Source organism: Centroberyx gerrardi, chromosome 24, assembly GCF_048128805.1.
Source record: "Centroberyx gerrardi isolate f3 chromosome 24, fCenGer3.hap1.cur.20231027, whole genome shotgun sequence".
Classification (NCBI taxonomy): Eukaryota; Metazoa; Chordata; class Actinopteri; order Beryciformes; family Berycidae; genus Centroberyx; species Centroberyx gerrardi.
This window is the reverse complement of record NC_136020.1, coordinates 9,117,960-9,130,067: the sequence shown is the minus strand read 5'-3', so window position 1 is coordinate 9,130,067 and position 12,108 is coordinate 9,117,960. Positions and strand designations below refer to the sequence as shown.

The 12,108-nt window shown below is 41.2% G+C and overlaps 2 protein-coding genes across 2 annotated transcripts; one reads left to right on the top strand and one right to left on the bottom strand.

Moving 5' to 3' along the window:
* Positions 1–244: 244 nt before the first annotated feature.
* On the bottom strand, positions 245–7,960 carry depdc4 (DEP domain containing 4). The gene is made up of 9 exons (XM_071905707.2): positions 7,882–7,960; positions 6,792–7,209; positions 6,462–6,613; positions 5,508–5,709; positions 4,716–4,966; positions 4,153–4,295; positions 3,826–3,951; positions 3,341–3,419; positions 245–2,319 (listed from the first exon to the last, which is right to left on the bottom strand). Exons 1-9 carry the CDS (start codon positions 7,958–7,960, stop codon positions 2,120–2,122), a joined length of 1,650 nt encoding a protein of 549 aa, XP_071761808.1. The 3' UTR covers positions 245–2,119.
* A 1,775-nt stretch (positions 7,961–9,735) lies between these two features.
* Positions 9,736–10,920, top strand: LOC139916747 (4-galactosyl-N-acetylglucosaminide 3-alpha-L-fucosyltransferase 9-like). The gene has a single exon (XM_071905741.1). It carries the CDS (start codon positions 9,736–9,738, stop codon positions 10,918–10,920), a length of 1,185 nt encoding a protein of 394 aa, XP_071761842.1.
* Positions 10,921–12,108: the final 1,188 nt, after the last annotated feature.

The following is a 12,108-nucleotide window of genomic DNA, read 5'->3' as shown; positions in this document are numbered from 1 at the left end:
AATGTACAACAATGCACTAGGTATCTATGAAATATGTACCACACACTGTTCATTGTTCACTTTTGTACGATACAATTCCCAATAATAATAAATTTAAAAAAATAATATAATAAAATAAAAAATAGGGGGGGGGGGGGGGGGGGGACTGGGAAAAATGCACTAAAGAACAAAATATGAACAGACACCAAGAGAACATCAAGTAAAGTTTTATTAGATAATTAATTTTATCAACAAATAAGGCATGTTTCAGCATCATAAAGTGCATTCTAAGATAATTATACCCAAAGAACAACAAACCATGTGAACTGAAATCAGGTTAGGATTGAACGTTCAGCCTAAATGGCTTTTTATGACAATGGTTTCCTTGATCAATCAAGAAAAGAAAACAAACAAAAAGAGAAAATCCACTGGTAGCATCACGCTTCACCAAATTCAACATGAAGCCTGAAATGGTGATGAGAGTAAAAGTCACCTTTTATTATGCCCTTTTCCATCATTTTCAAGCAAAATCCTAGGCTCTCTAGAGGTAATGCCATAAATAAGAAAAATTAAAATAAAAGACATTTCACTGAGTTAATGGCACTAAAAAGCATTTTAAAACCCCTATCATCACAAAGAGATTATATAAAGTTAATTTCAACTCAGCTATGGTTAGCCTAACATACTGTTGTACCCTTTAATTGCAAAATCTTTTCACAGAAAAAAACTGTTTTCTTACTCCATCTCTAATAGAAATAAATTAGATACAAAACCACATTCAACTACAGTAGTGCTACATTTACCAGTATTATTCCTTAATAACCCTACACCATGCTACAGACAAAATTAAAAACATAAAATGGCTGCTATATTATTGTTATTGTTCATTTGATATGTAGAAATATTATTGCCTGAGCGAAGTGCACAGCATTATTTGGACCCACCAGGGACAAAACGCTAATCAACCTAAGTTAAATGACTCATAAGGATAACACATTAGATTTATCCATATCTAGTTTCAACTATTGAAAGTATTTATTTCATTGATCCTTTTCATATATTTTCATACTCATATTCATTCCAGAACGACCCAGAACACGAAAGACAAGTGACCTCTTTAAACATGATTCTCTCATCCACACAACAGAAAATCAATCTAAACACTGAAGAAATAAATCAGCCCTCACCAAACACCAAACTGCCACCAGCTGAGCTTTCACAGCTCACAGATTACCACTGGTTATCAGTTAGGCACCTATATTAGGTGAGTGTGTACTTCATGGTTTGTAAACCAGTGCAAAAGCATTAAAAGCATTTTAAAACTGTAGTGTCAACATTATAAAGCCAATGCCTCGGACAAACAACTTACATCTTATACTCAATCATTCCAAACGTTCCATAAAATTGCCAGAGTCATCAATTAAACCATATTACAGAACAAAGTCATTGGAACACACATGCAGTGCTGTTGGATAGACTCAAGACTCAACAACAAAATCAACAGATATCAACTCAACTGTGTATCGTGGGCCCCTCATGACCTAAGAGGATTTGGAGAGGCTAAAGCCATGTGATAATACTGTAGCAGCACCACCTATGTTCACTGTAGTGATATCTGCACTGATACTCATCTAGGGTGTGAAATAGGAATGGGACGATATATCGAAATTCAATATATCGCAAGTCAATGCCATTGCTAGAAAGATTTGTGGCTCAGAAATAAACATAATTCTGCACAGTCATACTTTGTTGTCATTTAACTTTTGTTAATTACATCATATTGTGGTTGTATCGAATTGTGAACCCCATATTGCGTATCGAATCGTATCGTGAGATAAGAATATCGACCCATCCCTAGTGTAAAACCCTCTCTACATAGACATTAGGTGGGATCAGGGGACTAGGGGTTGATTTAGAGGGAAAAATCAAAATATAAGCCTGTATTCCAGTCTTTAAGTATCTGGGACAGTAAGTACTTCCCTAATTAGACCCATGATGTGTATTTAATTCATTATCACTCGAAAGTGTAAACAGTATCAGCACTCCTACCAGCTAGCTTTGTGAGAATAAGCCCTGAACATCACTAAACATCACTCAACTCCTCCTAAGTCATACCCGTACCATTTGGTCCTGTGTTCTTTCAGAAGGTGCTGGAGAAGTGCTGGAGGAAGACCACGGGGTGATGTTTCTGGAACTCCTTGACCAGCCTCCTCCTGTCCTTCACAGGCATGCTGTTGTTGAGGGAGACGTCAAGGAGGAGCTGCTTGAGGCTCTCCAGGGTGGCCGCCTCGCGCTGGTCCTCGTACTGCTGTGGCGTCACCTGCTGGCAGAAGGTGAAGGCTGCAACGCACAGAGGGGACGGGGGGAGAGAGAGAATCGTTGAGGACATTGGTTTCCAGCTGGTTCGCTAAAGTACACTGGTTGCTGTAGAGTGAGCTCAGGTGTGCCTTAGAATTTGCTTAAATGAAGAGCAAATATCAAACAAACAGGTAACACTTTATTTGGATAGTCCAACGTTGATACTCAACTATCAGGTGACAAGTAGATATTCAACAATGTGTCACCTGCCTATTTGGTGCATCTCCACAGACTAATCCTAACCTGACCCCATTTTTTAAACCTAATCCTAATCTAACTCTATTTTTTAACATTAAACCCAACCCTAAAATGAATCCAAGCCTAAACAATACATATCTACACACTACTTTTCACACGCTTATGGAGTATCACTTGAAACTCAGTAGGCTTTATAGTGACACATTATAGTCACTTGATAGGAAGTTGAGCATCAACATTGGACTATGCAAAGAAAGAGTGACCCAAAAATATTACATTAAGTTAATCAAATCATAATTGCTCTTTGGCGATGCCATCAATTTTTTATACTTTGTTCCTATAGGACCACACTAGGATTTATTTGAAATTTCTAAGCAACTGAGGATAGGAAGGGCCTTGGAATTTTGTGCCCATATTTAAAGTTTTCAGTCACATAGAAAAGCCAAAGACAAACTGGCTTTGGGACTGGGATTGCCTCTTGCTACTATTACTCTGTCACAGTCTGCAGAAGATGAAAGCTGTAATATACCACAGGAAGGGGGCGGGGGAAGCACCAACAGATTAGGGATCAGTATTGATTGACATCATTGTTCAGGAAACAGATAAGGCATGCAAATCCATAACTGATATATTTGTATATTATAGTAAGTTAAGCCCTGTGCTTGTGATAAAGGGCTGTCTAGATAAACATGACTAGACCATATACAGTATGTGGCAGATTCATTTCTCTGGTATTACATTTGATGGTGTATTGTGCAATGTCAGCCCTAGTGTGCGTATTTCTCTGGAGTTGTATTTGACTTACTGGAAATGGAGTCAGGGTCTTTGCCCTGCTGCATAGTCCTCAGTGTTTTCCTCACAGCTTCAATCAGGGATGTGGGAGTCTGTAATCATTACAGGTAGAAAGAGTAAAACATATTTAAACATATTTAACACAAAAGAATAAGTACTAAAATGGCCTACCACTAACTAGTGCCTGTAGATTTACAGTCTACATCTATGTAATAATAATATAATAATAACCTTTATTTGTATAGCACCTTTCATACACAACATGCAGCTCAAAGTGCTTTACATCAATAAAAGGCAGATAAGAGACAGATAAAAAGAATAGGACACAATGAACGCAACAGAAACAGGAACTTTACAAACTGAACAACAATGAGTCGTTCTGCTGTTTTGAGTTATGCTGACAACTTGAAGTGAAATCCATACAATGAACTTTCCCTATTAAATAATTATGGTGTACAACTCCAAAAGAAGAGCAGTTATGCAACACCAAAAGTCTACCTTGAAGAGCAGAGTGTGGTTGTCCATGAGAAACAGCACCAGGGTCTCGCTCTGGGCCCGCGTCAGCTCATGATTCTGGACAATGGCCTTCTGAAAGGTCCGACTGGCCAAGACCCTGTTGTCAGTCTGAAAGAGAAAACACCAGACAGTCAATGGTAGATTCCAAAACTATATATACACATGGAAGCTGAGAATAGTGTTATGGCCTGTTGAATTTTGCATACAGTGGTACCTAACTACAGGAGAAATGACATAAAGCCTCTGAATATAAGAAATAAGTCTGCAGACAGGTTGGTCTAGAGAGGGAGGATAGCGATAGCCAGCTACCTGTTTGTGCAGACGGCAGGCATCTGGGCGAGCTGCTGTGGCCATGAAGGCTAGGAGTCTCCGGAGCTCGTCTCTAACGCTCGCCTCCAGCAGGCGCAAACACAGCTGAGACGCCCTGATCGCCTCCTCCACCTTCCCTCCATCTGGAGAAAAGAAGTAAAAGGAGTGAAGGGGGCAAGAGGAAAATGATTTAGATCTTAAAGGGAAACAAAACTATGAATATAAACTTATACAAAAGGTGTAGGCAAAATTTTAAAAAAAAGCACCAAAATGAAGTCCCACCACATTGAGGGTTCTGGTGGCTTTGTACTCATGGGGGTGCATTTCCTGTAGTAGTGATTAGCATAGACTTTCATGACTAGTGGATAAGTACAACAAAACCATGCCAGAAAATGCACCCCATTCCATTACAGAGACACTGTCACTGAAATATGTCTTAATGCTTCATATATACACATATCAATCATCCGATGTCAAGTGTGCCAGAACAGGTCCTCAAATCAGTCTCCATAATTTTCATGGTTACACAATAGAGACACCAGAAAACCCTTTCCAAGTCTCACCCAGCAAATCCAGTATTGCAATATGTACATCCAGGTATCGTCCCGAGAGCAGCGGGGATTTTTCCTGTCCGCTGTAGAACTTTGCCATCGTGTCAAAGAGCAGCCTCTTCTGGCTGGCTGACCCTTCAGCCTGGCCGCCCTCTGAGGAGGCGTCGCCGCCCTGCTGGCGGAGCTGCTCCCCTGCAACCACGATCAGCTGGTCGGGGAAGAGCTCCAAGCAGTCTGCTGCTGCCGACAGCCACCCGTCCAGCCTGAGACGAGAGGGAGATGACACACAAAAATGTTACCTGTCATTATGTGGTATACAATTGATTAGGAGATGAAAATATTCATTGTTGAACATTCATCATTTTTAATGGCACTATCCTTGAAAATAAGTTAGTATAATCAAGACTGAAGTCACAACTGCCACACAGACCCCCCCCCCCCCCCCCCCCCCACGCCCCCCCGTTGCCAACCCACCTACCACTACAAATACATTCGAATTCTGTGGGAAACACTGCTGATTAACCAAGCTGCTCTCTCCCTTTGTCACCTTCTCCATGTACACTAAAAAAACACACCCTAGGGTTTTTTCAATGTTATCTGCAAAGCTTATTGATCACATCTAATTTATTCTGTGTGTGTTTGTCCGCCCAACACCGAACCCGCTGGAAAAAGTTCATGAATGACCTATGCTCCCCAAAGAGCAAAAGGGTTTAAGTCAAGTAAGTCAAGTGTTTGTTTAATCATTCTGGTCCTATGTTTTATTAACGTGCAAATAAGCGTTCATGTGTCAACTGGAGCACTGACTGGGGCAGGTTGAGGGTGTTGGGCAGCTCTCTCTCCAGGCAGGTGTTGGAGATAACCAGGTCCTGGTGGTGGGTGGAGAGAGGGGCGCTGCAGGCCTGGGGCTGCACCCTGGGAGGGGAGGTCAGGATGCAGTCCAGCATGGGCAGCTCCACTATCTGCAGCAGCTGCAGCAGTGTCTGCTGCTTCCAGACCTCATCCACCACTGAGGAGACAGAGGGGGACAGAGAGGGACAGAGTAGAAAGGAGGAGGCAAGAAAGGAGGAGGTGTGAGAGGCAAGGAGATAAGGATAAGGAAGAGAAGAAAATCAAAGCAACAACAGGACAGTAATGAAAATTATTGCAAATTATGATCAATTGGAAAGGCTAAATGAAAACAACTAAAACTATAAAATTTTATCAGAATCACAAAAAACTCTTTATGCTTGCTTAAGGCAGAAACGTTTTTTATCGAAAGAAAGAAACTGTGAGATAAATAAAGATGAATATGCATTTGTCTAATAACTAATGATGTAGCAACATTTGTCTATAAAATTATCTGTCCCTACAACCTCCTAGGAATGTCATAAACACCGTCGCTCCCATGTATAAAGGCACCCAGTGTGGTTGTATGGCCATTCGTTCATCATGCATTAGAAAATTGCCAAGTGCATTTCTTAGGCTTAATGTTTGTGCAGCATAAAATATGTAAATATGCATATTAATAAACATTAATTGGCACCACAGAACAATAACAACTTGTGCTATACTAATCAATTCCCGAAAGACTCTTTCCATTTCTTGAGTGGATTTGTTTTCTGACATAGCCTATTTATGTACTTCAACCCAGATGATGGAAACACACCTAATTTCATTTCATTTTTATTTTTTTTACAATATTTCAACAGTTGTTTTGAAAGATGACATCAAACACTATCAATCATACTGGCAGATATCGACACACTATCTCAGTCTTACCGGCCCTGGAGAGGAAGGCAGAAGAGGAGGGGGCTGTGGCCAGAGCCGGGGGCAGGGAGGGCCGCAGGTTGATGGTCCTCAGCAGCCTCTCCACCCTCCTGTCTGACGGTCCTACAGCGAGCGGATTGGAGATAGTCCTCAGCTCATTCAGCCTGGGGACAGAACATGAAGCAGGCATCATTATGGGGATTAATATACGCTCAAGTCTGTGTAGAAAAGGGCTGTGGATGTGTGCGTTTCATTTAATCTGACAGTTCCATACAGTCTGGAATAAGGCAGTGAAACACCACTAAAACATATCAAACGATGGCGATTTCAAGGAAAGCCAACCTGGAGCCCTTCTTCCTCTTTGTCTCCTCTGGTGCCACGTTTTCTGTGTCACTACCGCAGTCCTTGGTGGCGGAGCCGGGCAAGGCTTTACAGTCCAGGAAACGGTAGAGGCTGCAGCTGCTATCCTCGAAGGCCACCTCCTTGTCCCGGCGAAACAGCTTCGTACCCACCGGCTCGAACACCTTGGCCTCCATCAGCGCCTGGCAGAGCCGCGTCGCTTTGAGGCGAGACACTTCACTGGCGCAAAACACCACGTTCTGCATCAAATAACTCAGGACGGCGTCCACGGCATCTGAGCCCGTGAAACAGTCGGCGTGAAGGCGCAGGTGCCTCCGACGCCGACGCACCTCCACCTGGGTTTGCAGGGCCTGGATGATGTTCCGCCATAGGTGGGTGGCACCGAAGGGCCCGGAGTATCCTAATAGGAGACAGGGAGAGAGAGGAAGTCAGAGGTCAATAGCTAGAATGTTATCATGGACCTCATTTTGCTGTCTTACATATCCAAAGAGAGGTCTTCAGTCGGTTCATGATGCAGTGAAGAATTAAGTTAACAGTTAATCTCAGAGATTTCATCATATTCTCCATGGTATAAATAGTCTATACCAGGGTTCTCCACATTTTTTCATGTCAAGGGACCCACAGATTGATACACTTCAGACCGTAGACCCCCATTTAATAAAAGGTTTTGTCTCTGGGACCCCCATGACGAGGTTTTTGTTGTCTGTCGGTTCAACTGTAGGTTGAGAAAATGAAACCTCTGATCAGAATATACATTCTCTCCCAGTGCAAAGTGAATAAAAATAATATTGAAATCAGCTCATTTCACTGGAGACCCCATGGAACCACCTAAAGGACCCCTGGGAGTCCCTGTACTACAGTTTGGTCTACACTATACACTGTTTATGTGTCGGGTGTTGGTGTTGACGCTAATTTTCAAGAACCCTGCAACACAGGGCGGGCTAACATTAGCGCTGTCAATGCTAAAACCCAAACGTCCTAGCATTTATTTACACTGCTTTGTTTTGTTTGTGTGGTTGGATTTAGATAAATGGGTGTATGTGCTGCAATTTATTGAATACAGAGCACTTACCAGGCTGAATATTTTCACGAAAACTCCGCGTTTGGCTGTTCAACCGTCTGAACCGAGGAGTCAAATCAACCGCCATCATGAGCTCCCGTGTGACGTCACCCAAGAAGTTCTTCTTCGGTGGAGAAGTTACTTGGATAGTAGGCTAACTAATGAAGCGCGCCATCTAGAGGAGAGAGAGATAAAGTTTGAAAGCAATTCCTAACTACTATTCCCTCTTAAACCCATTCAAATTCATTCAAATTCATTCAAACTCCTGTGGTTCTTGGGGAGGAGAAAAGTGGAAACAGTGTAACTTGATGCCAGATTCACTGTCTTGTCCAGGACGCATTGCATATGAATCTATGTATTGTCCATATTGCATATAATCATATTTATGGAATCATATGCATCACATGGAAAAAACGTAATTACTGAATTTGCCTATTCTTTATTGTACCATATTCATCTGTACTGTGCCTTATTTTGTCCTGTGCTCTTGTAATATGCTTTGGCAACACTGACTAGGTTCATGCACATCTGAATCTTTCTCTGAATCTGAATCTCAGTCTGAGTCTGATACCAAGAGAGACAGAGAGAGACTTTGCACAAAAAAGGCTTCTATTTTTTCCTGTTAAGCGGTTTTTATCACCAAAATCTTTTGATGAATGTTCATGTTTTCCTTAATTTACCTGTTGTTTTTTTGTTGATGCCCTTCTGTTCTTGCTTTCTATTTGCTGCATGGTTTTGTTATTGCTTTTATTGAAGTGAGTTCGCTTGGACTAAAGAATTAAAATGTGTGTCTGCATTGTCTATGTTAAAATATTATCCCATTATGCATAACATAGACAATGCATAATGAGATATCATTTTGCATGACATAGACAATGCCATGCCCTACAAAATATTATCCCATTGTGTCTTTTTTATCAAACTAAACAAAACCTGAACCTTATCTGAGAGGGAATGAATAGGAGTGCTGGTCTAAGACCAGGTCACTTCATACGTATCAAGTCAGGTGACGCGGTCAGGTCCTATCAACTCTCTTTTCCATGCTGGACTTCAAAGAACGACAGTCCCAATCTGTCAAATACCTGAGGAAATTTCAGACATACAGTTGATGTGCTCGGAAAGTTCTGCCAACAGGAGGAGAGAAGGGTGTTTGGTTGTCAGTGTGCCTTTTAGAGGATTTGAACTATCTGATAAAACTTTCTACATCAAGGTGAGATTTTTACTCAAGGTTTCTTATTGCAATATTGGCAATGCCTTCATAGATCAGTTCATGACTATTTGTTATGGCTAATGTTGAACTGAAAAGATGTTTTATCATGTCATAAATGTAGTTTTACAGAAAATAATGACATCACCCTTTAACTTAAAATGCTGAGTAGTCCTTCTACTTTGACATGCAATGTTTCCATTGCTATTTCAGGCCGATGAAAGATTTTTAACATCTGTTGTCTCTATTATTTCCCTTTGGGTCTCTCTGCACCCAGTGTTTCTGAAAAGTGCAAACATATAATACAAATATTTTGTATTATAATTAGCAAGGAATTTCTTGCCAATTATTAAGAAACCAAAACTAAAGGGGGGAAAAAAGAGATTTTTTAACACACCTGGTTCTAGCAATAAGTTGTAATGACCTCTGTTTCAAACGTAGTCCTACAGCTCACCACTTGTTTGCACGCACATTTTATATCACTCTGTATTTGCTCACACAATCTCTGAAAGAGAAAGAGATGAAAGAGTTGAACGGCTCCCTCCAGTATATTCTCACCACTGGGCAGTATAGCATACAGTCTGAATCAGATAGCACCATTCTCAAATCAGATGTTCTGTTTGGAGTCAATGGCTCTGTTCTCTCTCCAGGGGTAAGCCATGTCTTCTTCAGCCTTCCAGTGGAGCCAGCTGCGTCACTTTGTCTTCAGCAGCCTCATACTGATGTGTTCTCTGGGTCTTTTCATCATGTACTACAAACCTGATATCAACTTCTCCACTTTCAGCATTTACATGTTCCCACAAAAGGAGGCAGACCGTCCTCCCTGCCCTGCAGTTCAGTGTGCAGAGGCAGACCAGGCCCAGGTCTCAACACCAAACTGTTCCTCAGAGCAGCACATGAATCCACACTACAATCACACCCAGGAGGTCCAGGCTGCAGGTGGGGATGCAGAGCCTGACACTATCGTTTTGATCTGGATGTGGCCGTTTGGCCAAAGGTATGATCTCAGCTGCAGTGCGTTCAACATCACAGGATGTCACCTGACAGATGACAAGGCTGCTTACAGCAAGGCCCACGGTGTCCTCTTCCATCACAGGGACATCCATGGACAGGCCAACCTGCCGCAGGAGCCGCGTCCCTGGTTCCAGAAATGGGTGTGGTTTAATATGGAGTCGCCTGCTAACTCACCTCAAATCCCTGAGTTCAGTCACTTGTTCAACTTGACATGCAATTATCGCCTCAATTCAAATATTCCAGTGCCTTATGGGTCATTGGTTCCAGTGACTCATGAGGATAAGACTTTCAAACTGCCAGCGAAGGACAAATTGGTCTGCTGGATTGTGAGCAACTGGAACCCAAGGCACAAGAGAGTGGAGTTTTACTATGAGCTGAAAAAGCATGTAAACATAGAGGCTTATGGAAATGCCTTTGACCAACATTTAAATGACCAAGACTATGCAAAGATAATGTCTAGTTGTAAATTTTACCTCTCCTTTGAAAACTCTATCTACAAAGACTACATCACAGAGAAGTTATACACGCCCATGATGATGGGGACTGTGCCAGTAGTTCTGGGCACCAGCAGACAAAACTACGAGGATCATGTCCCAGGAGACTCTTTCATCCACGTGGATGACTTTGCCACGCCGAAGGAGCTGGCGGAGAGGCTGCATCACCTCAACCTCAATCATATCGAGTACATGAGGTACTTTAACTGGAGAGACAAATACAAGGTCAAGACATCAGTGTTTGGCCTTGAACATGCATGCTCAACATGTAATTACTTACAAAAACACAGAGGCTACCAAGCTTTTCATGGTCTCAACAATTGGTACTGGGGTTAACTTCCTAGTTATACTGAACAAAAATATAAACGCAACACTATTGTTTTTGCTCCCATTTTTCATGAGTTGAAATAAAAGATCTAAGACTTCTTCTATGCACACAAAAAGCTTATTTCTCTCAAATTTTGTTCACAAATTTGTTTAAATCCGTGTTAGTGAGCACTAATCCTTTGCCAAGATAATCCATCCACCTGACAGGTGTGGCATATCAAGATGCTGATTAAACAGCATGATTATTGCACAGGTGTGCCTTGGGCTGGTCACAATAAAAGGCCACTCTAAAATGTTAAAAATCTTCTCCAGAAGAGGAAACACATTTTGGAACTGAGGGTTCTTTTTTTTTTTTTTTTTTTAAATGTAACTTTGTTGTTATTGTTATTAAAGATGTCTTCACTGCTCACTTAAATGGTGATGTGTTCTTTGTTTCATTCACATGCTGAACAAAATGAGCCAATTGCTTTAGCATGTAGTTGGTTTGATTTTACTGTAGACAAAGAAGTAAGGATAATATTGTTAATAACACAGTTTTGTTCAAAAAAAATATTATTTTTTTTTTAATGAAGATGCTGTTATTATTACTGTTGTTGTCGTTGTTGTTGTTGTTGTTCTTCTTCTTCTTATTATTATTATTATCATTATTATTATTATTATTATTATTAGAAGAAGAAGAAGAAGAAGAAGTGAAACCTGAAACCCCATGGGTGAAACGAAGATGAAGAGGCTATGGAGAACGACGCCCCCTGTCGGCTCAATTGTCACAATGCCCAAACGAAAAACCACTGTAATATTCCTATAAGGACTGTCTGTGATACTCAATAATGAGTTTATAGTAACCGTATAGTATTTTTCATCACCTATGCTAGTACTAGTAGTTTCACCTACAGTCGCTGCATATTTTAAAGGTTGTATAGCATCCTTCCAAAGTTATTATAGGAATACAGTTCTTTTCATAATGGGCACAATAGGGAAAATGTGGTTACTGTTATGTTATTTTAAATGTGGTGTAACTTACATGGTAAATCTAATTTTCTCTACCTCTCTGTAGCTACTTTTCTGTTGTCCATGAAATAACACAGGAAAAGAAGTCTTCGATGCTGTAAAGCCCTCAGGTCGGAAATCGTGACAGGCACGCGCACGCACGCACGCACTCACACATGCACACACACTCACACACACACACACACACAC